This window comes from Carcharhinus amblyrhynchos, chromosome 9, assembly GCF_965287045.1.
Source record: "Carcharhinus amblyrhynchos chromosome 9, sCarAmb.v2.hapA, whole genome shotgun sequence".
NCBI lineage: Eukaryota > Metazoa > Chordata > Chondrichthyes > Carcharhiniformes > Carcharhinidae > Carcharhinus > Carcharhinus amblyrhynchos.
The window spans coordinates 57,404,888-57,432,137 of record NC_137332.1 but is presented as its reverse complement, the minus strand read 5'-3'; the positions used below and the strand labels follow the sequence as shown (position 1 = coordinate 57,432,137).

The 27,250-nt window shown below is 40.1% G+C and overlaps 2 protein-coding genes across 4 annotated transcripts in view; one reads left to right on the top strand and one right to left on the bottom strand.

Moving 5' to 3' along the window:
* The window catches only part of trmt1l (tRNA methyltransferase 1-like), a 51,055-nt gene extending 25,109 nt beyond the window's left edge, over positions 1-25,946 (bottom strand). For both annotated transcript variants that reach the window (XM_080195732.1, XM_080195733.1), the window contains exons 1-10: positions 25,895-25,946; positions 20,550-20,720; positions 20,157-20,219; positions 19,128-19,241; positions 16,049-16,113; positions 14,688-14,817; positions 10,345-10,471; positions 9,820-9,899; positions 6,174-6,423; positions 3,460-3,672 (exon numbers count right to left, since the gene is read on the bottom strand). In XM_080195732.1, the coding sequence (XP_080051858.1) occupies positions 3,460-3,672; positions 6,174-6,423; positions 9,820-9,899; positions 10,345-10,471; positions 14,688-14,817; positions 16,049-16,113; positions 19,128-19,241; positions 20,157-20,219; positions 20,550-20,720; positions 25,895-25,943 (1,262 nt within the window). In that variant the 5' untranslated portion in view covers positions 25,944-25,946. The remainder of the gene's footprint in view (positions 1-3,459; positions 3,673-6,173; positions 6,424-9,819; positions 9,900-10,344; positions 10,472-14,687; positions 14,818-16,048; positions 16,114-19,127; positions 19,242-20,156; positions 20,220-20,549; positions 20,721-25,894) is intronic.
* A 155-nt stretch (positions 25,947-26,101) lies between these two features.
* Positions 26,102-27,250, top strand: part of swt1 (SWT1 RNA endoribonuclease homolog) — a 102,642-nt gene continuing 101,493 nt past the window's right edge. Inside the window, exon 1 of one of the 2 annotated variants that reach the window (XM_080195737.1) lies at positions 26,102-26,219. The gene's annotated coding sequence lies outside the window, so the exon portion shown is untranslated. Of the gene's footprint in view, positions 26,220-26,364; positions 26,430-27,250 lie in introns of those variants that run through there. The other variant, XM_080195738.1, reaches the window with a different exon arrangement.

Here is a 27,250-nt window from a genome sequence, read left to right as displayed (position 1 = left end):
TACCAGATAACACTCGAAAGGTGCTATAGCAACTGTAAACTGCACAATAGGACCAAAATCACTGCAGAGCGTCAGCTGGATGTTGGTTTAATATAGATCCTACTGTGATACAACTGTCAGCCTTATTTTCTTGATAAGGTGCCCCAGCATGCATTGTGCAGTGATAATACAGTATTGCACATATCATTACATTGTTAAATGATATAACAGTTTGCATCACAGAGTCAGTGAACAGGACCAGAATGTAGCTAAGTTAAGAGGAACAATAGAGATGAAACAGACTCCAAACCGTTTCTCCATTTCCTAACGGAGGTGGAACAAAATGAATCAGCATTAAAAGAACGGGAAAATATCCCTCACTTGCAACATAGCTGGCACTGTATTGCAAACTCCCTCATTAGTGCTTTATCTCTAACTAAAAACTAGATTTTTAGTAATGTGAAACTACATTCCACTTCTACCTGCTGAGCAAAGTTACATGAGAACAAAAAAAATAATATTCTAATATCTAAAATGCCATCTATTTTCACTGTTAGTTTACAGGGATTTTTATACATTTGAATGGAACGCAAAACTTGTAAATCATCTTACTGAACATAAATTCTAAATTGAAGATTTTTAACCAGAACTTAAGGAGAAAATTATGTTTTGTTTTTGTTGCTGTTTACTAAATTATCAAGTACCAAGGCAGAATCAAAGGAGCATGTTGTAAGGAAACATTAAAATCAACTTGAAAGTCATGAGGATCTATAAATAAGCAGTTCATGATTATAATGAAGTAGATTAGATTTATACTGGTAATACTGATTGATGCTTAAACTAGAACAAGAAACAAAGAACACTACAGCATACGAAGAGGCCCCTCGGACCACCCAAGTCTGCACCAACCATGCCATCCAACTCAACCAAAATCCTCCATCCTTCTGAGGACCACATTCCTCCATTCCCATCCCACCCATGTATGTGTCCAGATGCCCCTCAAAACTCACTATAGCATTTGCTTCCACCACCTCCCCCAGCAACGAGCTTCAGGCACCCACCACACTCTGTAAAAAATCTGCCTCGTACATCTCCCCCAAACTTTGCCCCTCACACCCTAAACCCATGCCCAGCATTAATCCACTCCTCCACCATGGGGAAAAAGTGTCTGATCATCCACCCCATCCATGCCCCCACCTCCCCCTCCACACACACACACACACACACACACACACACACACACACACACACACACACACACACACACACACACACACACACACACAATCCTGCAGACTTTCACCAGGCCACCCTCCAACCTCTGTCATTCCAGCAAGAACGAACCAAACTCCTCCAACCTCTCCCCACAGCCGACATCTTAGTAAATCCCCCCTGCACCCTCTCCAAAACCTCCACATTCCTCCAGCAGTGCGGCAACCAGAACTGAACACTACACTCCAAATGCATCTCAACAAAGTTGCAACATGCCCTGCCAACCTCCAAACCCAATGCCCCGGCCGACAAAGGCATGCCACATGCCCTCCCAACCACCTTCTCCACCTGCGTTGCCATCCCCAGTGACCTGTGCACCTGCATACCCAGACCCCTCCGCCCATCAATACTCCATTGGTTCCGCCATCCACTACATACTTCCCATTTGTATTAGACCTTCCAAAATGCAGCACCTCACATCCATCCAGATCAAATTCCATCTGCCACCTCTCCAACCAAGTCTCCAACTTAGAAATCTTATTCTAACCAAGCGTGATCCTATGAATTGGGACTTTCAATATGAAACTATTTACAACTATTCATTTTGAATATATTACTTATTAGCTAGAATGGTACCAGGGATAAGAAATTGGGATTGGTGTCTTTAAAACAGAGACAGTTAAAAGGAGGCTCTACAGGCCCTGTCAAAATGATGCTGGGTTTTGATGGAGTAATTAACAGAAAATTATTCCACTGGTAGATTTAAGGTAATTGGAAAAGAAACAGGTGAGGTGAGGAGAATACTTTTTCAATAATAAGTTAGATCATTGGATAAATGACTGAAAAAGAGAAAATTGCAGGGTTGAAAGAAAAGAGCAGGGGAGTTTTTGTTTCCAAAAGAGCGATCATAAATTTTATGGGCTTCTGCGATGCAAGATTCGACAAATTGAATTATGCTTTACATTCTAATATAATGTGGTCTTCAAATGTGATGATGCATTTCTAATAGCAACTAATTTCAGTCCATCATATGCCAACTGAAGGAACTGTTCTGATGAAGGTTTATATCTAAACATGATTCAGTTTTTAATTTTCACATCTTTACTGACAATTGTGCATTTTCTGAATGCCTCTACTTTTAATAGCTGTATTTTGGCAGATAAGTTAATGGCTATAAACAAGCTGTTTAATCCTTTTAACCAAACCAAGGACAACATTTTGATCCTTGGGGCCAGATGCAAATAAAAGTGATTTTTTTTCTCTGCTCAGTGCAGACGCCAATGGGCTTGATGACCTTGATGACCTTGATTATATGTACTTGGTTTGCCCATGTTAATCACAATTCAGTCAGCATATCTTACATTTTCTTGGAAAAAAAAGTTGTCAGTAAAGAAAATGCTAAGAACTCATTGCCTAAAAGACATCAACATTGTGTTTCCAAATACAATTGATTTCTCTCAGATATCAGGCCTACAATGCAAAAAAAAATTGGTCTCCTCTAAATTCCATATTTATATTGCTAATCTTGAATAAGAATAATTGTACATTTCAGTACGTTGAACCTCAACTATCAGGCCTCCAAGTCCTGGCTGCATGAGATCATGAGGCATTATTTTGCTACATAGTAGAGCATCACAAAACAAGAAGCAAGTAGCATGAGAGGTAAATAAGAGTACAAATGGTGGGTGCAAGAAAACTCAGTTGAAGTGATATGGGGACAAGCATCCAAGCTGGAAAACAAAGATGCTTCAGATGGAACGAATGGAACTGTGCTGTTGGGATAACTCCCCTTCTGTACAACACTCTCTTGTGACAAACAAATGAACGCACAAATAATTGAATCTTTCAATAAATTAAACATGTCCTTTTCTGGCATATTTTGAAGATGAAAAATAGGATTATTGCTGATAAAATCATAGTGAAGATTCTACTTCAAGTTAGGTGTTCAGCTCAACACTGGCAGCCAAACAGCCCCACCTTAATGCAGCTCTTAGCCATGATGCCAATGGAAAAGAATTGTTTACCAATTACACATTTCTCACAGACAGACTGAGTTTAACTTCAGTCACATTTACTTACTGGAACCGAAGATGAATAGAAAACATGTTCTGATGTGAAGGGTATTCCCTTAATTGGTATCTAGTATAGAAAACTTCAGGAAAATGTACACAATTACTTTAAAATTACTCTTCAACTATGCAGTCTCCATAACTACTTGAAGACTTCTAATCTGTTTTTGTACAATATGTTAATGGATATCAGGAGTACCTTGCCACAGAAGCAATGATCATTCTGGCTGCCACTTCCTTATAATACTCAGTCCGGACAATGTTACAACCATAGTGGCGCATGGTGACATTTAAGGCTTTGCAGTACAATGTGCTGATGTCTGTGGATGTTACAGAAACAATTCCAAGATTCCTCACATTTCTGAAGGCAGCATCAAAGTAATTTATTGCCGTTCCAAATGGGTCTAAATGTCTGTCACAAGGTGGAAAAAAAAGGACATAAGTACTCACTGTATGAGTGACCAAAGTTCAATGTCATCTTCATTATTTAAACTGCAAGCTTCACACCTCCCCCCACCCCCCCCCCCCCCCCCCCCACCAAAAATGTTTTATGCAGAAAATACTTCCTGTTGTCTGACTCCACTAGATTCCACGTCTTACATCAGAGGCAGGTCTGGTTAGACTGCTGTAGGGGCTGCTTCCCAGAAACATGTATTTGCATAGCACCGTTACGTCAATAAACAACCCTAGGTGTTCCAAAAGTAGGAGAGGTGCAAGAGCTTCCTTTTTGAAGGGATTATTAAATCGGGTACAAAAGGTAGTAAGCAGGGGTTTAATAAATCTTCCAGATGGCATGGCCAAAGTGATTGACCATGCAAAACTAGTAAATCAATTAAATGGTAAAATAGCAGAATAATAAGTCTCAACACCAAGTTAAAGTCCAACAGGTTTATTTGGTAGCACAAGCCACTAGCTTTCGGAACATTGCCACTTTGTCAGATGAGTGGGAGTTCTGTTCGCAAACACAGCATTTAAAGACACAAAGTCAATTTACAAAATAATGGTTGGAATGCGATCTTTACAGGTAATTAAGTCTTAAAAGGTAGACAACGTCAGTGGAGAGAGCATTAAGTACAAGGTAAAGAGATGTGTATTGTCTCCAGGCAGGACAGTTAGTGAGATTTTGCAAGCCCAGGCAAGTCGTGGGGGGTTTCAGATAGTGTGACTCTAAGTGTGACATCTGGCAGCATTTGCTACCAAATAAACCTGTTGGACTTTAAAATGGTGTCGTGAGACTTCTTACTGTGTTTACCCCAGTCCAATGTCAGCATCTCCACATCATAAACAGCAGAAACTGGGCGTGGGAGAGCATACTGGTACCAATAGTTCCTTCTTTCCCCTCTGTTGCCCAATCAAATTCAAAATGGAAAGTTCAGTTCCACAGCAAAAAGCTGGTAAAACACACTCTGAAAGCAGTGAGTTAAAGTTACAATAGAATAGGATTTTGAATCAAAACCTTCTGGAAACGAAACAGTCTATTTCCTTTAAACATATCAGCAGGTTGTTTAGTCTTTTAACTATGGTAAAATGCACAGGTGTCACCCATGATACATCCTGTCATATTTATGTTCCATTTTCTTCAATGCTGTATAGTTCATGATAAATCCAATAACGTCTGTATTACACCAACAGCAAAAGTTCAAACTGACTCCCTTGTGTGGCATGGGTTGGTTGAGTCACTTATCGCTTATGCACGAGAAACGCAACACCACAATGAAAAGTGCATACAATTCACAAAACTTAAGTAATTTTATTAGAAACCAGTCATAAAAAAAACAGAATGTACTGACTAACTTTTGAACCTGTAATTTTGTGATACCTCATCACCTGACTATACACAGAGGTAACTTTAATTAATGTCCGCAATGCCGAACAAAATGAAATAGAATAAAAGCAAAATACTGTGAATACTGGAATCTGAAACAAAAGCAAAATGCTGGAAAAACTTAGCAGGTCTGGCAGCATCTATGGAGAGAGAAAATAGATTTAACGTTTTGAATCCCTATGACTCTTCATCAGAGTTGAAGGTGAAGTAGAATATACTTTCAATAACAACGACAGATCCAGAACATCCGCCAGCCACAACAATATTTTGCCTTCAACTACAGCTACTCTGTACTAACTGTCAACAGTGATTTTCCACCACATTTGCCAAGTCACATGGTTTTGGAAATGACTCCAAAAAATTACTGGAGTATGCCAGAAAATTTGAATTATACAAGTGATAATTTTTATTTGCTGAGAATGTTAAGTATAGCACATAAAAGAGCAAAGTTAATTTGTAAAACTATTATGTTGTCCTGTTAAAAATTGTAGAAGGTGAATTCTAGGCATTAATGACTTTTTACAAATGTGTAGCTAACATGATCAATTGCAAATTGTGAGATCACACAAGTGGCACAAAGGGGCAGCAAGGTGGCACAGTGGTTAGCACTGCTGTTTCACAGTGACAGGGACCTGGGTTTGATTCCCAGCTTGGGTCACAGTCTGTGTTTTTCTCCAACTTCTTTAGATTCCTTCCACAGTAACTTGTGTTTCTGAAAATGCTGCCCTCTAGCTGTATATTAAGATGTTGGTTGTAGATAATTTGGAATCCCCTATCCTCCAATTTCAAACTGAGTTATCCCCAAATTTCACACTCCCCAGAACTGGTTCTGTAGGAAACTGTAGGTGCAGAATTTCAGCCTTTACTGGCATGACATATAACAATCTTGATAATCTATAACACTACGTTATCCTGTAAAATTCAATGTATTTCCTAAAAATGGAGAATCGTTTGTCAGAGAAGCACAACCTAGTGTTACACTTCTTAAATGTAAAAGCCTGAGTTTAAAGTTTACCCCAGACATATGAACATTAAAGGTATTTAATAAATTCCTCAGTAAATTTTAGAATACAAAATGTTTCACTTACATGAAGTCGAAAGCTCTCAAGTGCATGAGCACATTGGCATCCATTTGAGTGACTTCAATAGTCCCCAAAATATCCTCAGTTTCTTCAACATCATCTTCATCCTCTTCATCATCTTTTCTGTTTGTCAGCACCTTCATCCGGTTTAGATGACAATTTTCTCGAATGATCTTCACAGAGCCCTCATTTATATCGTTTATCGTGACTCTCACTGCATTCCCAAGGTGCTTGGCCCACTGCAATCCCATGATTCCTTAAAACATAGTAATCCAGTTTGGTTTCAGATTAATAGGGTTTCAGGAGAAGCCAAGTGAACATTATTACAGAGGAGATTAAAACATGGTGGGACAGTTTGGGCCAGAGGATGTCCACAAATAGAAGTTGTCCTGTGCGGGAAGTTTGGGTTGTAGCACGGCCACAGAGCTTAGACGGAACAGAGGTGGTCAGTGACACTCTGATCAACTCTGACAGAATCAGAAAGCAAGTAATATGAATAAAAACAAAGTAGTTATTCATCTCAGTTACTGTTCATGGGATCTTGCTGTGCAAATTAACAAACAGCGACTGAGCTGAAAAATAATTAATTGAATGTAAAGAGTTGTGGGATGACTTGAGGACACAATGAGGCATCATATAAATACAGACTCTGTCAATTAACTTATTTCCCTGTTCAAGTTGTAACTGGCTCATGGTCATGTGGCATTACAGAACGCTGAGCTTTATCGAACACAAAGATTAGATGGGCAAACAATCCGTGGTGTTTAAAGCACAGAATTATCGTTGCAGTCATCTGCTATGCATTTGTAATTCATTAAAGAACCCTGAACTAAATTCATTTTTTTAACGTGCATAGGAAAATGTAAACATGTGGCACCAGCAAAAAATCTACTTCAACTTGAACCATCTGACAAAAAGCTACCTATAGCTTTCACACCCTGCTTTTAGTCCACTGATGTACTTAAACAAAATCTACATATGCAATCAGTGCATAAACAATTAAAAGGGGCAGTAAAGCATACATCTAATGTGTCTCTTACCATCACAAATAACACAAATTTGCCAATCTGCCACAAATTGCACTATTCAGAAAGAAATACTTTAATTATATAATGCCTTCCACAAGAGGTTCTGAAGCATTTTACAGCCAGTGAATCACTTTTGAAGTACGGTCACAGTTGCCACATAGGAAACATGGCAGCTAACTTAGGCACAGCAATATTCCACAAATACTGATGTGATAATGATCTGAAAATCTGTTTTGTGATTTTGATTGAGGTATAAACATTGTTGTTCAGAACACGAACAACTCTCCTGCTTTTCTTCAGAACAGTGCCATGGGTTTTTTCCTGACATCTACCTAAGAAGTGGCCTACTTAGAAAACTTTAAGGCAATCAGGCTGAGTCAAAATGGTTTTATGAAACTAAAATCATGTTTAACCAATTCAATGGATTTCTTTGAGGGAATCACATGTGCTGTACTTAGATTTCCAGAAGGCATTTGTTAAGATGCCATATTAAAAGATATTGCAGAAAATAGAAGCTCATGATATAAGAAATTAACATATTGGCATGGAGTCAAGATCGACTAGTTAGCAGGAAACAGAGGGTAAGTGGGTCTTTTCTGGTAAGTCGGACGTAACAAGTCATGTACAACAGGCATCAGTGCAGAGGCCTCAACTTTTTACAGTTTATACAAATGACTTGAATGAAAAGATAGATGACACGGTTGCCAAATTTGTTGATGATACAAAGTTAGGTAGGAAAGTAACTTGTGAGGACGCTACATACAAACTGGTATTGATTGGTTTTATATGTGATCAAAGATCTGGCAAATGGAGTATCTTGCAGGAAGATGTGAAATTGTCTATTTTGGCAGGAAGATCAAAAAAGAAGCTTATTATCCAAATGGTGGGAGATTGCAGAACTCAGATTCAGAAGGATTTGGGTATCCTAGTGCATGAGTTATAAAAGGCTAGTATGCTGATACAGTGAGTAATTTGGAAAACCAACAAAATGTTTATCATGAGGGGAACTGATTATAATAGTAAGGTGGTTATGCTTCAGGTGTACGAGACACTGGTGAGACCACATCTGGAGTACTGTGTAAAATACTGGTCTACTTACTTAAAGAAAGATGTAAATGCATTGGAAACTGTTCAGAGAAAGTCTACTAGACTAATACCAGAACGGGCAGAGTGCCTTCCGAAGGTAGGTTTGTATCCATTGGAGTTTAGAAGAGTAAGAGATGACTTGATTGAAATCTTTAAGATTGAGGGATATTGGCAGGGTGGATGTCTCCTCTTGTGGGAGGATCTAGTTCCAGGGGTCATAGCTTAAAAATAAGAGGCTGTTCACGTAAAACAGATTAATTTTTAAAAATCCTATAACAGTCTTTGGAATGCTCTTCCTCAAAAGGCAGTGGAAGCAGAGTCTTTAAATATTTTTAAGGCAGAGCTAGATAGATTCATTATTAACAATGAGGTGAAAGGCTATTGGGGATAGGCAGGAATGTGAAGTGGAAGTTACAGTCAGAATAACCATGATCTTACAGAATGGTGGAACAGGCTTGAAGGGCTGAATGGTTTACACTTGTTCTTAATAATGTTGGTATTTGATGCTCAAGTCTCTGAAGTGAGACTTGAACTTAACCTTTTGACTCAGATGTCAGTAATTCTACTTAAATCACAACTTAGAACAAAAATACATTTTCACAAACAGTGAATAAAATTGTTGCAGAGTGAGAAACCTTTGTTGACAGTGGATAACATATTGAAGTCACAATCTGGGAGGCTTGCATAATCTACTCCTGTGTATACAAGATCACCCATTATGGTCAAGAATTTTGTTGATTTGCAAAACTGAGTTAAAGGTATTAGAAAATAAACACCAAGGCCTCCTGTACCTATTAATCAGCAGTCAATCATCAAAGTGTAATTCATCAATACACCAAAGATTAAAAATGTCTCAATGTGGTAGGTTTAGTTTTTCCCTGTGATTTCTTTCAAGAAATCACCAATTTCACTGTCAGAACAGATCAAAATATAGGATCTACAGGCAAAAATAACTGGTTAGGTACACAGCAGTTGATTCACTTTGATTCATTTATTACATTAGAAATATCTGCAGCGAGATAAGGCTTGCAATCAAAATATCCACAGTTCATTCACAGACTCTGAGGTATTAAAAGGTCGATTTCCCAAAAGAATAGAACAGAAATAAAATGGAGATAGAGTCCCTTGAAATACTCCCAGTTCATCTCATTCTTTCAACAGGAGCTCAGCTGCTGATTGCCTGTATTCTAGTTAGGGTACAGGATATGTGACATGGGGAGACATAGGGCAGAATTTTCCACCTCCATCCCATGGTGCGTTTTGCGGATGGTGGCAGTGGTCCACCATTGGGTGGAGGCAGGATCTTCTGGTCCCTTTACTGTTAATGGGGCTTTCAATATTTTGCATCCTCTACTGCTGGGGAACCCACACCAGGGATTTGCTGCCAGCAGGAATGGCTGGAAAATCCACCCATTGAGACAAGAGGAGGATTAAACAATGGAACATTCCAAAAGAAACCTTTTACTGATCTGCCCTAAAGAATAAGGAGTACATCAGTGAGAAATAAAGTTATAAGGAAAATTACAATCTTCACAAACCTGTAGCTCCAAAAGCATCTAAACATTCAAGTAGTTTGCGTTCTTGAGCCAGAACAGCAAGCGTGCAGAATATTAATTGCCTGTAATATAAATAGTATGGCAAGTGAGAAGCAAGCATTTTTTTGACAATAAGGTTTTAAAGGTAGTTTTTGAAAGCTATCCATCGACAGGACAAGTGGAAAGCAGTGGGGTAAAAATCATGGGTCACGAGTTAAAAACAACTGAGCTGAAAAAGACAATTATCCCTTTTAGTCAAAGTAATAACCATTGAGTGCTCTACATATTATACATGTGACATTGTAACTAAAAAGCCTTGTTAATGTGAAAAATAATGAGAAAATTGCCAGGATTCAGGATCACTTAAATATTTATTGTATTCAGCAATCTGCTCAATTTATTTGTTAAACATCATCAATTTATACAATAAATATATTAAGACACATAAAACAATTCTGTACTAATTTAACAGGCAAGCATAAGCTGCCCTGTATATACATCATTGTTTAAAAAAGTTTGATACATCACCTGTTAGGTTTCATTTTAGGGTTAAAGAAAGAATCTGTTTTTTGAGGAGTCATATGATTTGGAAATACATGTACATCAGTATCGACTTCTTTCATCACTTGAGTGGATGACATTTGCCCACTAGTGGCTGAAATGGAGAAAGACTGTTAGAAAAAAAAAAGCAATGCAAAATACAGGAATGAAGCAGGATTTTAAAAGTCTTAGGCTCAGATCTTCCGGTCTTTGGATAGGTTTTCAGATCAACCCAAGATGCATGTCAGGACCTTGCAGAAGTCCCACTGCATTGAACAACTTGGGAATTGCTCAAAGTTTGAACTTCCAATGGGGGATTTCCCTATCCCCTGGGACATTCTGCAAATGTCTCTGACCCTGAGCTAGAGTCAAAGGCTGGAGTTTACCACCTTTGACACCAGTGGGATTTTCCCATCCTGATGAGTAAACTGGGTGCCAAATTCTCCAACCTCGCTGCAGCAGGAGTGTGGCGTGAATAGCTGGTAAGATGACTAGTTACCGAACTCTAATCTAACTCTTGGACAGCTATACAATGACCACTTCTCCACACCTCCCCACCCCCCAAAATCACTGACACCCCCACTCCGAGTGCATACCTTTGACTACCACCCCAACCAGAACTGACAACACCCCCCTCATCTGATTATCCCCCAACCCGACTAGCCTCCACTACTAACCCTACCACCTGAACAGCCCAACCCTAACAACCCCTCGACTCAAGCCTACTACCTCCAGATGTATTTATCCACCCGCTACCCTATCCCATCCACCTTACTACCATGACCATTCACTCACTTCACCAATTACCCACTCCACTAACATTCATCCACTTACATCCACACTGGATATTTAAACTTACTCTACAGCAGCTAGTGCCATAAAAATGGAGTGTGGTTTGTTTCCCCCTGATAATTCAGCGTTATAATGACCCTGTCTGATTGAAGATATGCTCTGTATTTCTGGAGAAGCCTGTCTCAGAAGACAAAGCCAGAAATACAGGGCAGTGCTGGGGCACAGAAAAGTAGGAGTGGAGCAGCAATTCTGTGGTGCTTGCCATTTTGTGGAAGATCCAGGCTGTGTGTTCAATTTAAAGGATTAGGTCAGATGCCTCTCTTTCTCCCCTCTCACCTTCAGATGAGGAAAGAAAATACAATGGATTAACGAGATATACTAAGTCCTTATTTTAAGTTGTGGTTGCATTCCTGAAAATCTCAACTTTTAAGTGAATGAATTAGGAGTTCCCATGGGAATCAACGTTAAAGCTGGAACTAAGTTTAATCAGACATTTCCTGTTTAGAAAAAAAAATGTATGAGTTGAAATACGGCACCATACATATGTGGCACTGTGCCTTCCTGGCTGAAATAGCTCGCAAACATAAATAACGAAACATAAAATAAATCCTATATAAATTCAAATTAGGTAACACCCTTCACCCTGAAGACATTTTAGAACTCCCACTTGGCTGATGGCTTTTGCTTTCTTTGCAGCAGCTGGCACACTACTAGTATTTATAGCTCATTTAAAAAAATTTAAAAGTCTCACCCACAGCAGGTACTCCCGAAACTTCAGAATTTAAATCATATTTAAATCCGACTTTTTGCTTGAAAGCAAATTTTTACGGGTGCACCATAGAAAGCATTCTTTCTAGCTGTATCACAGCTTGGTATGGCTCCTGCTCTGCCCAAGACCGCAAGAAACTACAGAAAGGTCATGAGTGTAGCCAAATCCATCATGCAAACCAGCCTCCCTTCCATTGACTCTGTCTACACTTCCCGCTGCCTTGGCAAAGCAGCCAGCATAAGGACCCCAAGCAGCCCAGACATTCTCTCTTCCACTGTCTTTTGTCAAGAAAAAGAGACAAAAGTCTGAGGTCACATACCAACCAACTCAAGAACAGCTTCCGTCAGACTTTTGAATGGATCTACCTTGCATTAAACTGAACTTTCTCTACACCCTAGTCATGAATGTAACACTACATTCTGCACTCTCTCGCTTCCTTCTCTATGAATGCTATGCTTTGTCGTTTTAACACACAAGAAACAATACTTCTCGCTGTATGCTAATACATGTGACAAGAATATATCAAATCAAACTCTGGTTTTGGATGGACTTTTTAAAAAAAACTTGATGTTGCCTTGAATACAATACAAACTGCATTCTTAACAAAGGCACCAATCGGGTCACAGGATTTGACATTACATGAAGGGAGCCTAAGTATGGTGAAGCACGTTAGCGATGACAATGGGTAGCAATGGCTCGCAATCACATGCATGCAATGACAATGCTGTAAAAATACTTATTTCACAATAAATCTATTATGTGTGCATTGTTACTGCTATAGGTAGATTTTTCTGAAAATTTTGTAGTGTATTTTATTGGTATAATTGAATCAGTTTTTTAAAATAGTGTGAAACACAGCTTATTTGATTATTACTTGATCACCGTTTTTCACTTTGCTGGACAATGGTAGTTTAAGGCTTCTTTGTGTCACGAGTAGGCTTACTTTAACACTGCAATGAAGTTACTGTGAAAACCCCTAGTCGCTACTCTCCGATACTTGTTCAAGTACACTAAGGCAGAACTTAGCATGGTCAATACACCTAACCAGAACGTCTTTCAGGCTGTGGAAGGGAACTGGTGCACCCAGAGGAAACACGTATGGACATGGGGAATATGTGCAGACCCCACACAGACAGCGACCCAAGCCAGCAATTGAACCCAGGTCCCCGGTGCTATGATGCAGAAATGCTGTCCGTGGTGCCACTGTGCCACCCAGTAGCTATCAGTGAGTGAAACTTAAATGCTCAGACAGCATGAAAATAACACCAAATTCATGAGCCAACAAGCCACTTCCATGGACAACTTATGGTTTTACCGGTATTTTCCTCCCCTCTTCTCATAATGATATCAATTTCTTGCTGATTTTCACTGGAATCTTCACAACCTCCTATACCTCTTCAACATTGTCTTTCTCTGTACATGAACCTCAGCATTGAGTATCAGCAGGCTACTATACCACAAGGCATTATTAGCAGCTCACTCCTGTCCTCACTCAATATCCACATGTGCTCACATAGTCTTAACTGGGATTTCAAACCGTGGCAGATTTGTTCCTCTTGAATTCAGGGTTCAAGTGTAGTGTCTCTGTAGTGGCTGACATAATAAACTTGATGAAGATGAGGAAAGCCATCTTTATCTTTTGTCCATCTGGAAAGGCAGGGTCCTGACACTGCAGCAAACCTTTCCCTAAATAGTTCCAGGTATTCACCTTCACTGCACCACCATTCCATTCTTAGTGTCAGAAAGTTCCTGACATCAGTCCGTGACGTGCTTTTGCTGGCTTGAATCTCTTGTGCCCTTGGACTAGTATAATGTTTTAAATCTGAAGAACTGTTCTACAGCTATTTCGTTCCACATAAATTACTATCTTAAATAGATATCCCTAATATCAATCCCACCCCTGCACTGTCCCCTCACATTCATCTCAATTAAAGGTTGAAAAGCTCATGTATTTTCTTATGAGAACAAAGAGGAGATGCTTCAATGTGTCTCATCTTGCAGTGGCCAAAGCTAGTCATGACACTCATGGTATATTGACTTGAATGCTACATTTAAGCACCACATCTTTTGACTTGTGCTTTACTGTTTCAGCTATAGATGAGTATACACGAGTGAACACAAGTTTGGGACTGAAATACACAGCTTAATTTATGACCTATTTCTTTGTGAAAAGTCAGTGTATATGCCAATGAATATTATTTTAAATAGTTTAGAATAACTTGTTGGGGCTTCAAGTCTACTGTCCAAAACAAAAAACAATTTCTCCCTACAAGTTCTCTTTTCTCTCTTCTGAAGCTGCTTTTTCTACAGTCTTTGATACTTGAAACAATTCTTCTTGTGGAATTTTAAAGCACCAAGTGTCAGCAGGAATAGATCTTTGAGCTTGTTCCACTATTCGATAAAATCATGGCTGAATCATACCTTAACTCCATTCATCTGCCTTGACTGCACATCTTTCAATACCTATTCACCTAGTCAGCCACTGAAATGAAGTAGATCCTATCCTCAGTTGACATTAGTATGGATACATTTTCCAGGAGAAGCCACTGAATAGCAACCAGGAGCAGGGACCACAGTTTATGTGTCAATTTCTTAGTCTAGAATGCTGAGGTTGACTGACCAGACTGTGTGGGTTACCTGATCACAACCAAGGCAGCTGTTGGGGTATTTCTTGGTACTTTAATGCCTGGCTAAAATTAATATACTGTGAAAAGCATACAGTCAAAAACAATCAACTTCAATGACTCAAATGACTAACTACTTGACACACCTCCAGTGAAGCTGGCTTCTGTGTCCCCTTTGTTCAGATGTCGTGTTATGTGGCTGATCATGTCTGTTCTGCGAGCAATAGTAGCTGAACAGACAATGCAGTGGTAATGTGCTCCAATCCTCACTGGGACCTGAAAACAGCAAACTACATTAAAGCAAGAGTCTTGCCAACAAGGATTTTGACACTTGCATTTTTGACACGTTTCCTGATGTATTTTCTCTCACTGCAATCACTCATTCTGCATTGATACTGATGGCAAATGAATGAGTGACAGCTTTCTTTATGGTGAGTCATGGAAGAATCTGACTTAATGCCAAGAATAGTTGGAACACAGCGAGAAACCTGGCTGACGTTCATAAAAGTCACATATCCAGGAAAGCCGAAACGTCAGCAGCTGAGAATAAGGCAACAGCAGGGGTGCATTGTTTGGATTTTGAAGCGGTTTATTGAGTCTGCTTTAGTTAATCATCATTACACGGACAAGTTGAATAGAGCCAAAAGAGAAAATGCTGGAAAATCTCAGCAGGTTTGGGAGCAGCTGTAAGGAGTGAAAGGAGCAGATGTTTTGAGTCCCATTCACACTAGAAAACAGGAGAACAAAGTCACCCTGGCTCAACTTGTACATATATCACAGAATTAAAAGGGAAGAAGGGGGCTAAAAGTAGTAGAAAATATTAGAAACTTATTCATATCTCGGGTTTAGATTTTTATGGTGCTCCATCAACGTACAATAATAATTAGTCAGGTGTGATTGAAAAGCAATGATCACCCGAAGAACTCAGTGCACAAAGTACTAAATCAAACAATCATCAAGATCCTGGTGTGATCATGGCATAGCTCTTACAAATGGTATACGTTAATAAACTTTTCTTCCATTTTTACATTTTCAGCAATGAGTATCAGTTGAACATTCATGGCTTGGGATGCCACAGATAGTTGTTGAAAGATTAAAAACTAGGCTGAAAGAAAGATAATTGTGTATAATTGCAAGATTGTCAAGCAATATTTAGTAAATTACTGGGCAAATCAATTTCAATCCAGTCACATATTATTTAGTTCATCACTAACGGGGTCCTCTGTACTAACCCATTCCTTTGCCCGTGAATCATTTCCTTTCACATTTTATCTTTCCAAATTTATCTGATTATTATTTAATCAATTTTATTCCCTGGCTCAAAAGTCACTTATGCTAACGTCTCAATAATCCTGTGTGTAGGAACGCTGCTTTAACACTTTTTTTAAAAAACTGAATGTTTCCACAGATAAACCAGAAATGCATACAAAGTACATGAAGAGATTATATTAACCGTGAAATGTAAATTTGACATTCATTAATCTAACTTTATATATATATCTGATACCTGTTCTCCATTGAGGTTGGTTTTCATGCGTCGGCAGGATAAATGACAAATGCACATTCGGTAACCTGTTTTAATGCAAATTTAGCAAGCATTAACAAGGAGAGAAATAAAAATTCTGCACAAAGCACTGCACCAGCTTGTGTAGCAAAAGATTGACTACTTTTTTAACTGATGTGCTTTTAAGCCAAATGTTCTTAAATATGTTTCCAAACTACTGAGAAGCATCTTACATTCAAATATTAGGAAGTCAGACATGAAGAATTCAAATTCCAAATCTATTAGCCTCTGATACAAGACTTCAATGTATCTTGCTATCTGACTAACACAAGACACAGCCTCAAGTTTACATGGCATATTATCTATTTCAATGCAGAAGGCAATCTATCCAAGTCCTGACTGTCCCATAAAGGAAAAGGCTGGAAGTTGCATGACAGGTTGATGTAAAAGATCCTATGGTGCCATTCAAAAAGGAGCACGAGAGTTTTCCCAGTGTGCTGGTCAATTAATACAATCGAAAAGGGAAGTTTAATTGGCCATGTTCTGATTGTTGTTATTTGCAGAGTCATGCTACATGCAATTTACTTGATGTGTTTGTCCACAGAAGAAAAGGGACTGCAATTAAAAATTCATTGGCTGTGAAGTGTGTTAGGAGCTCATGCGAGGTGAAAGACAGTACATACATTCAAGTATGTTCTTTCTTTAGGTTATGAAGTTTGCAGATTAAAAAGTGAATGGATCAGCACAGCAGCTGTGGTAAATAATGCTGTGCAAGATGGATTCTGGATGCATGGTTTGGAATTTTTTGCATTTAAGAAGGTAAAGTTTATTGTAGCATTTTGGCTAGTGTGGATATAATTCATACGTTTTACTGGCGGCCATCACAGCAGTGATTAGTATGTTTTGTACACATTTGAGTTTGTGTATCATTACAGTCACATAACTTTGCAGCCCTGATTAACAATCATGTAACATTATACAAAAACAGAAAATGCTAGAAAATCTCAACAGGCTTCACAGCATCTGTGGAAAGAGGAACGAGCAATGTTTTGAGTCAGGATGACCCTCCATCAGAGCTAAAGACAAGGAAAGTAGGATGAGATTGATACTGTAAGGCTGGGGAAGTGGGTGTGGATGTAATTGATAGGAATGGCATAAAAAGGAATGTAAATGGTAACAGTAGAAGCCAGGAATGGTGCTAACAGCTATCATTAGGAGATCAGAATCTGTAAATGGCCCAATGGCAAAGACAGTAAGAAGCCTCACAACACCAGATTAAAGTCCAACAGGTTTATTTGGTAGTAAACGCCACTAGCTTTCGGAATGCTGTTCCTTCGCCAGCTGAGTGGGGAGTTCTGATCACAAACAGGGCATATAAAGGCACATGCTGTTTACAGAATTAGAATTCTGATTAGAATGCGAGTCTTTACAGCTAATCAAGTCTTAAAGGTGCAGAGAATGTGAATGGAGATAGCATTAAGCATAGGTTAAAGAGATGTGTATTGTTTCCAGACAGGACAATAGATGAGATGTTGCAAGTTCAGGCAAATCATGGGGGCTACAGATAGTGTGATATGAACCCAAGATCCCGGGTGAGGCTGTCCTCGTGTGCGGAACTTGCCTATCAGTTTCTGCTCGGTGACTCTGTGCTGTTGTATGTCGTGAAGGTCGCCAAGTTCCGCACACGAGGGTGGCCTCAACCGGAATCTTGGGTTCATGTCACACTATCTGTAACCCCCACGACTTGCTCGAACTTGCAACATCTCACTTGCTGTCCTGTCGGGAGACCATATACATCTCTTTGACCTATGCTTAATGCTATCTCCACTCACATTGTCTGCACCTTTAAGACTTGATTAGCTGTAAAGACTTGCATTCTAATCAATATTCTGTAAACTGTGTGTGCCTTTATATGCCCTGTTTGTGATCAGATCTCCCCACTCACCTGATGAAGGAACAGCGTTCTGAAAACTGGTGGCATTTACTACCAAATAAACCTGTTGGACTTTAACCTGGTGTTGTGAGACTTCTTACTCTGTTTACCCAAGTCCAATGCCGGCATCTCCACACCAATGGCAAAGAACAGCCTGAGGAATGTAGCAGATGGCTCAATGTGGTGGTGGTGGTGGTGGGGCGGGGGAGTTAGGGAATGATGAAACAAGATGAAAAACTAGGCTGTAGGACTGGACATATGAAACAATGGCAGAAATAATAAATATAGGAATGAGAATACAAAGTAATAAAAATGGAGTAATAAGACAAAAATAAAAAACAAATTAAATGGAAATTTAATGAAGGTGGAGAGGGTGAGAGTTCATGCCCTGAAGTTGTTGAACTCAATGTTCAGTCCTGAAGGCCGTAAAGTGCCTAATCAGAAGATAAGGTGTTGTTCCTCCAGAATGCTGAGCTTTATTAGAACATTGCACCAGGCCAAGGATGAACATGTGGACAAGAGAGCAGGATGGGATGTTGAAGTAGCATTTCAACACACCATTTTGCTCTCTTCTCCACATGTCCTTGGTCTGTGCCTGTTGAAATGTTCCAGCAAGCTTTGGTCTCCATACTTAAAGGATATAATTGCATTAGAAGCTATTCGGGGAAGCTTCACTTAACTGATTCCTCGCATGAATAGGTTACCTTCTGAGGAAAGATTGAACAGGTTGGGTATACACCTATTGGAGTTTAGAAGAATGAGAGGTGATCTTGTTGGAACATGCAAGATCTGAAGGGACGTTATAGGGTGGACACCAAGATGCTTCCCCCACTCCCGGCTCCTGGGTAGCTCTCTCCTGCTCCCGGCCTGTGGGTAGCTCTCTTTCTTAGCTAAATTGTAAATTGCTTCATAATAGTCTGGAAGTAGAAAGTTCTTTCCTTATGGAATTTATAAAAACTTCTGGTCCAACATTAGGCACCCTCAGCTACATTACCATTACTGAGAAATCCTTGTACCATGGAGTCAAAATATTCCATTGACTGTTTTGGCATTTCAACTTTTGGAATACACTGTCCTTCTCTATTCAACCCCTTACATGATAGATAAACATTTCCTATCTGCTGTGATGTAGGTACAAAAAAATTTTACCTTCAAATTCTATAGATACTTTCCAATGCAGATGTTGCAAATGTCTTCGTAGCTTGTGACCATAGTTGGGTTTGAACTTTTCTTCGGGACACAAAGGACATGTCTTCTTACCAACTGAGGAAACACATGAAACAAACATTGCCAATGGTGGTTACTCAGAGAAACAAAAAGTGAAAGTATTGGGGAGAAAAACAACTGTGAAATGTAGACAGCACCAACGAAATTTGATTTTAAGGTCAAATTCCTGCACTGCTGTTTTCATTCAGATTGGCAGTACTCACCACAATAGCAGCTTGAGCAAAATAATAAATTTCCATTCACTTATATTCACGCAGCAAGCACTGGAATCCCATCTGGATTTTCATATATTAGAAAGGCATTTTTGTTTTATAAATTTAGCTGAAAACACTCGGCTACTGGGGAAATTCTGCATAACAGTATCTCCAGCATGAATTTTGCAGTGATATATTTTCACAGGTCAATTCCAGTTTTTTTTCCCCCACACAAGATGTAAAGCGCCATATTGTATCATGATTATCATGTGATGTTACAAAATAAATTTGGTAAAATTCTTTTCAGTTGTTACAATGTCCCATTAAGAAGCAAAATGCAACTGAGGCTATCACAATAGCATTCTACTGGTGTGCTGCTTACTGTCCAATTTGCTATTCAGACAATAAAGTGATGCTACCAATTAATTATTTTTACCAAAAGGGGTTTCCAGACATCTTGGAAGAATGTTAAAGTTTAAGGCGATTTCAAAATGCATCCCATCGTCTCTCTGAGCAACAGGTTTCTAAAGTACATTGCTCCAAGTGACACACTGTGCAATACTTGTGAAAGGTGTGCTGCTTTCAGGTTTCTAGTCTTTGTGAAAATAATCAAGAAAATGATTTCAATTGGACTTATAAAATCACTCAGATATTATTTGCTCTCAGCAAAGCAGCAAAATGTTGTTCTGTATGGTATTGGGAGTGCAAAACATTAACTGTTTCTTGGCAGCCCTTGAATGTTTGGATTAACACTTACCCCCTTCAATGCCTATAAGATTCTTCAGGTCTGTCAGACTCTGTTGAATTGAGATGTGTCTTTCTGGTGGAAAAAGTAGTATTTCAGTGCACTGGAATCAATTAAAAATACTTGCTTCTCATACACATTGTAACCATTTTAAATTAGATGGTAAAAATAGCCACTGTGTGTAATTCATTCTCTAGCACAGATGTATGCAAGCATAACTTTCTTAGCGACAAGTTGTCTTCCTCCAATGCTTCCACTGAAGGGCAGTGGAGAAGACAGAGAAAGAAAAACGGGGAGGGGAAAGAAGGGGAGAATGAGGCAAACACCTGGGGAAAGGACTGAGTCAAGCCATCTCTAAATTATCTTTTTAAACAAGGTGGATGTGAAAATATTTTCTAAACAAACCTGCTGTACCAGTTGTTATAATTGGATCCATTGTTTCAGAAAAGGTTTCAAGATTTACATCAGTGGTGGTGGTGGTTGTTGTGCTAAAATTTTGAGTGGAATCAGCACCAGAGTGCAAGTCAATAGTGACGCTGCCAACATCCTCAACATGGTCATTGTCAAAATTGAAAGCTGAAATGTAAAAAGAGACCGGTTTTAAACTGATTTTTATAAAACTCCATTTAGTCTAATGGAAATTAAAGAATTACTCTCCTCTTCCAGAAAGAAAGAAAAACAGAAAATGCTAGAAATCCAAAGCAGATCAGCTTCTGAAAGAGGATAGTGCGTTAATATTTTGCCTCTGATGGAGGATTATGACACATTAGCGTTGTCATATGATTCATCTGGTGAACTAATAACAATAAATAAAATGAAAATTTACACAAGTCAATACATTGTGTGAAATGATTTATATCAGCTAAACTAATTACCTCAAACTGCAGTCTCCATCATCACAATGACCATCAATCTATACCATTAGTCCAGCTACATTACAAAGTTCTCTACAGTACAAAATCCTCTCTCTGGATCCAACACAAGCTTGGAATTATATTGAAAAGCAGAATAGCATGGATGCTGGAAATCCAAGATAAAAACAGAAATTGCTGAGAATACTCAGGTCGAGCAGCAGAGAAACATAAGTTCTGTTTTTCTCTCTCCACAGATGCTGCCAGACTTGCTGAGAGTTTCCAGCATTTTCTGTTTTATTTTGGAATTATTCTATTGGGTGTTTTTCTACATTTTAAAGTTTGAAACTTACACATGTCCTCTTCTAATCACTAAAAACATTTTGCACAAACTGATACCCCCATGAGGTTTGTGCACATACCCGATCTTGGGACACACCTTCTCTTACACATCCAGTCAGCTCTGGCCTGAAAAGAGCATGAGGGTGTCCTAAACCCAAACTCTCAAGTCATAATGACTTCCCACTTCTTTCACATAAGAACATAAGAAATAGGAGCAGGAGTAGGCCATCTAGCCCTTTGAGCCTGCCCTGCCATTCAATAAGATCATGGCTGATCTGTCGTGGCTCAGTTCCACATTCCCGCCCTCTCCCCATAACCCTTAATCCCCTCTCTTATCAAAAACCCATCAACCCACGTCTTAAAAATATTGAGCAAGGCAGCCTCCACCACTTCAATGGGCAGAGAATTCCAGAGATTCACCACCCTTTGAGTGAAGAAGTTCCTCCTCAACTCCGTTCTAAACTGCCCCCCCTTTATCCTGAGGCTGTGCCCTCTAGTCCTACTGTCCTTTCTGAGCGGGAAGAGTCTCTCCACCTCTATCCTATCCATCCCATTCAACATCTTATACGTCTCAATGACATCTCCCCTCATTCTTCTAAACTCTAATGAGTACAAGCCTAGTTTATTCAGCCTCTCCTCATAGTTCAACCCCCTCAACTCCGGTATCAGCCTAGTAAACCTCCTCTGCACTCCCTCCAAGGCCAAAATATCCTTGTGCAAGTGCGGCGACCAAAACTGCACACAGTACTCCAGCTGTGGCCTCACCAGCGCCCTATACAGCTGCAGCAAGACCTCCCTACTTTTATATTCAATCCCCCTTGCTATGAAGGCCAGCATCCCATTCGCCTTCTTGACCTCCTGCTGACCTTGAACCATAGGTCTTTGCTTTTCCACCACCAAGTCTCTTGTTTACCTGTTTTCAGTCACTGGACTTTGCACCACTCTTCTAAATGATGCAACACACAAGGGTTGATTCTCCCAGGCTGCTGCAATGCAGCGGAGGCCATTTTGCAGGCTTCCACTAGGCGCCACAGCCTCTGAGTGTCCCAGGAATCAGGATTCCAATATCATTAGTGGGGCCAGGACTGAAGTCTCCAGGCCACTAGTGCTCCCCACCTCCCCAACCACGACTGGGGTTTACCACTGCTCCCCACTAACGGGAAACGGGCGGCCAACTGGAGGAAGGAGAGGCTGTTGAGGCTTCCCCAGGACATTGGGGCAAGGGGGCAGTGTCCCTTGGGGCCCTGGCCTCCAGGGGAAAATTGGGAGATGAGAGCTAGTCTGGTGAGCTCAGGGGAGGAGAGGGGATGGGGGAAAGAGGCCAGTGATGGGGATTGCTGTGTTGGCAATGTGGGACCATTGTGCATGCATCGATCTCTGTGCTGACAGATCAGTGCCTGTGCAGTGGGTTACTCAGCTCTATGTTGCCAACCTGTCAGGAGGAAATAGGCCCACCCACATACTTCCAGAGCAAATTACGCCGAGGCACTCTGATACACAGAGTGTCGGAGATTCATTCGGCAAACCATGCTAAAATAACTAGCAGGATTTACTCCGATTTTCCTGCAAATTGGGGACTTTGAATATTTTTGGAAGAATCCTGGCCATAGAAACAAAATAGGAGCAGGAGTAGGCCACTCTGTGCATTGAGCCTATTCTGCCATTCAGTATGATCATTGCTGATCATCCAACTCAGCAACTTGTCCCCCCATCCTATGCTTCCTTTCACGTCAAGAATTATACACAATATTCCAGGTGCATTTTCACCAAGGCCCTGCATAATTGCAAAAAGACATCTCTATTCCTGTACTTCCACTTCTTGCTATGAAGGCCAACATACCATCTGCCTTTTTTACTGCCTGCTGCACCTGAATGTTTCCTGGCATATGAAGACACCTAGGTTTCATTGCACATTCCCCTCTCTATGAAGCCATTCGGATAATAATCTGCCTTCCTGTTTTTGCTATCAAAGTAGATAACCTCACATTTATTCACATTATACTGCATGTCATGCATTTGTCCACTCACTCAGCTTGTTCAAATCACTGAAACATCTCTGCATCCCCCTCATCCTTCCACCCAGCTTTGTGTCATGTGCAAATCTGGAGACATTCGTTCATTTAGTTCTTTCTGTGCATTTATAGTATCAGAATCATTTATTGACAGTATTTCCCTCCATTTAAACTATGGAATAATTTTAGGCACCAAATTCCTACTTTGTTGTGCCTTCCACATTAATGAATTCAAATTATTGGATAATTCGAAACATAAGAACATAAGAAATATTTTAGCTCAGAAACCAACTTTGAATTTTCTGTAGACTATAGTGGCATTTAGATAACTTAGAGAACAAATCCAATGACCATTAGTAAAATCATTCATAACTTTGGGTTTTTATGTTACTATACGTTGTTTCTAAGCAATCCATAATTAGAATAATCTACTGCTGTTAATACAAAAGCAAAACACTGCAGGTGCTAGAAATCTGGAATAAATCTGGAATAGAAAAACAGAAAATGCTGGAAAAACCAGAAGGCTTGTCAGCATCTACGGAAGGAGAAATAGAGTGAACGTCGTGAGTTCATAATACTCTTCTACAGAGCTCAAGAGAGGGACGGAGAAAAGTTGTGGATTTTATATTGTTTGAGGGGATGGAACTGGTGGAACAAAATGGGTCAGTAATAATTGTCAGTAAGGAAAGACTGCACAAACGTGTTCAGAACACAAGACAAAAGAGGTGTTAATGGCAATGTTACGGTCTGTAGAAGATGTTGATATGCCATAAAGGTAAGAAAGCAAAATGTGTTAAGAGAATAAAGGTCAGTGTTCTGGTGCATTCAAGAACAAGTGATATGGGGAATGGGGCTGCTGTATTGAAACAAAAAAAAAAATCAGGTGGAGGAGAAAGTTCATAGTCTAACTTTGTTGAACTCTATGTTAAGTCCAGAAGGTTATTGGAATTGGAAGATGAGATGTTGTTCGTCCAGTTTGCATTGGATCTCATTGGAGCATTGTAGCAGGCCAACAACAGACATCTGGGCATAAGAACAAGATGGTGAGTTAAAATGGCAAGTGACAAGAAGGTCAGGGTCATGCTTGTGAACTGAGTGAAGGTGTTCCACAAAACAGCCACCCGATCTGCATTTAGTTCCCCAGTGTAAAGGAAGCTACATTGGGAGCAGCGAACACAGTGGACCAAGTTGAAGGAGGTGCAAGTGAAATGCACCTGTTGTTTGTTGATCTTTTGTTGCATTGTCATGGTCGAAAGTCAACGTGAATGTTTCTATCTTTATCCCCACCTCCCCATACAAAATTATCTTCCCTTTTAATCTCCTTTTGTTTCTTTTCTAGTTTTTTTTTGCCTCTTTTAGGTTTAGTTCTGCTTTGGCTGCAAGACAAAAATTACTTCAAGCAACCTAGAAATTGGCAGACTTGATAAAATCATTAACCTAGGTCCAAGTAAATGCTTCAGGGCATTAAAAAAAGGAAAGACATTTAGCAATCTTGACAGACTTAGCGGTTCTTCAGTTTAAACAAAATGTTCATTTGCTGCTAACTCCTGAGAGGTTAGCATCAGTGTAAAAGGAATCGAGTAAAACTATTCCTAACAAAGACAGGGAATAAAAATCAAACAAATGAGGACAGATAGAATAAGAGATCAAACAATAGCCTACGTGCAGGACAGGCAGGTGGATACCTGCCTTATCAGCCTAGACCAGGAGAAGGTGTTTGACAGAATATTGCACAGCTACATGATGGATGTGCTCTCCAAAATGGGCTTTGGGGAGGGAATCTGCAATTGGATTCGACTGCTCTACACAGATATCAGTAGTGGGGGGTTGATTCCCAGCTTGAGTCACTATCTGTGCTTGTTCTCCCAGTGTCTGCATGGGTTTCCTCCCACAGTTCAAAAGACATGCTGGACAGATGCATCGGCTATGCTAAATTTCCTTCAGTGTACCCAAACAGGCACCAGAGCATGGCAACTACAGGATTTTCACAGTATCTTCATTGCAGGCAGTGTTAATGTAAGCCTACTTGTAACACTAATCAAGAAACTTTAAAAGGAGATGGCAAAAATAATAAGGTAAGCGTCACAGTTTGACAAAGTCCAGCTTTATCCCCCAAGGAGTTGCATGAGCAAAATATTTTAATAGGTAATGCCAGTGAGCAATAGGAAATCAACTAAATTAAAATTTTAGTCACCTTGTAAAAATCTAAAACGTGTGTATATGTGAATTTAAATGAGTTTAATGAGAGGTATTGACTAATTTGTACAACACCTAAGTTACATGCCTCCTCACTAAACTCCATCTGTGAACTTTCTCCCTTTGACGGAGAGCTACTTCCGCACCTGCCTCTCGGCTCCGTCACCAGGATCAGGCCCTCAGACGGAGCTCTGCGGTCAGGCCATCAGCGGAACTCCATCAGAGTTTTCCAAAAATACGGACACTTCGAAATAAAATTGGCGGCCCTTTCCGTTTTTTTGAAAAACGGCATGAGTCCCTAGTGTCAAATTAAGTGAAGGAATCCCAGCCCTCCCACTCATATTCCTACTTGAGGCAGTGTCCTCCTGGTGCAGGTCTTCTGCTTGCTGCTCCGCCATATTACCACCGGTGACGTTCAAAAAAAACACTTTCTTAGCGGGGGTGGGGGGGGTGTCGGAACTGCGCATGTGCGCGCCTCCTCGCAGTGCACGCTGGGATTTGTAGTCCAGCCGTGTCAGCTGGCCGGAAACAGCCAGTGGCAGGCGGATTCCCAGAATGCCTCATACGTTGCCGAGTGAACCCCCGGAAAGTGGGGAGGTGTAGTTTTGAGCGCAGAGCTGGTGTCGTCTTATTTGAGAGGGTCGAGTGTGCGTACCCTATCTGATATATTTGGAGTGAGTATAAATATGATCATTTGCCAGCGCAGCTGTGGTTAATTTCGTTGTGGCGCTAGTCTCGGAAGAGGCCTGAGCTCCTGCTTTGTATCTGGCGCCGCTACTGGACATGCGCACATTCGGACTGTGGAGTCGGCAGGTCGAGTTTCCCAATGTAGTGGATGCTGAAAACCTCAGTGGTGCCTCGAGGGAATGTTATCCCCTTGTCAGGTTACTTCAAACCATTCGGTGAGATCGTGGTTGATCTATTGGCCATCGCCGCATAAACTCTTAATAGCTTTGGTAAACAAGGGACAGGATGGCACAGTGGTTAGCACTGCTGTCTGACAGCAGTAGGAACTTGGGCTCAATTCTTGGCTGGGGTCACTGTCAGTGCAGAGTCTGCACGTTCCCCCCGTGTCTGCATGGGTTTCCTCTGGGTACTCCGGTTTTCTCCCACCGTCTGAATCATGTCCTGATTAGGTGCATTGGCCATGCTAAATTCTCCCTCAGTGTACCTGAACAGGTGTTGAAATGTGGTGACTAGTGAATTTTCACAATATGATGTAAGCCTACTTGTGACACCAGCACTAATTAATAAACTTAAAAATCTATTTATTTCCAATTTAAAATGAACGATTGAACATCAATTGCCATTTCAGGAGGAGTGCCAAACTTGTGCCACCCATTACATACAAAATGAATTTTGACTTGTGAAAAGCCTGATTCTAATTTTCCCAAACAGTGAAATATCTTGAAAACTGTTGTTCAAACTTTCTGTTAGCCTCCTAAATTCCACAAAATATAACCCTAGTATTATCTCTCTTTATATTGGTATCATTCTGATAAATTTCTCGCTAAGGTGTGATGCCCTGAACAGTTCACATTTTTCAGTTTTAATCTAATCATGGTTTTGCCTGTAACAGGACTTTTATTCCTTTGTATTCTAGTCTTTAGATTAGCCTTTTTGGTCATTTTCTGTACTTTAATGACACTGTAATTAAGAAAGCCCACCAATGCCTCTACCTCCTCAGAAGACTTAAGGCAGTTTG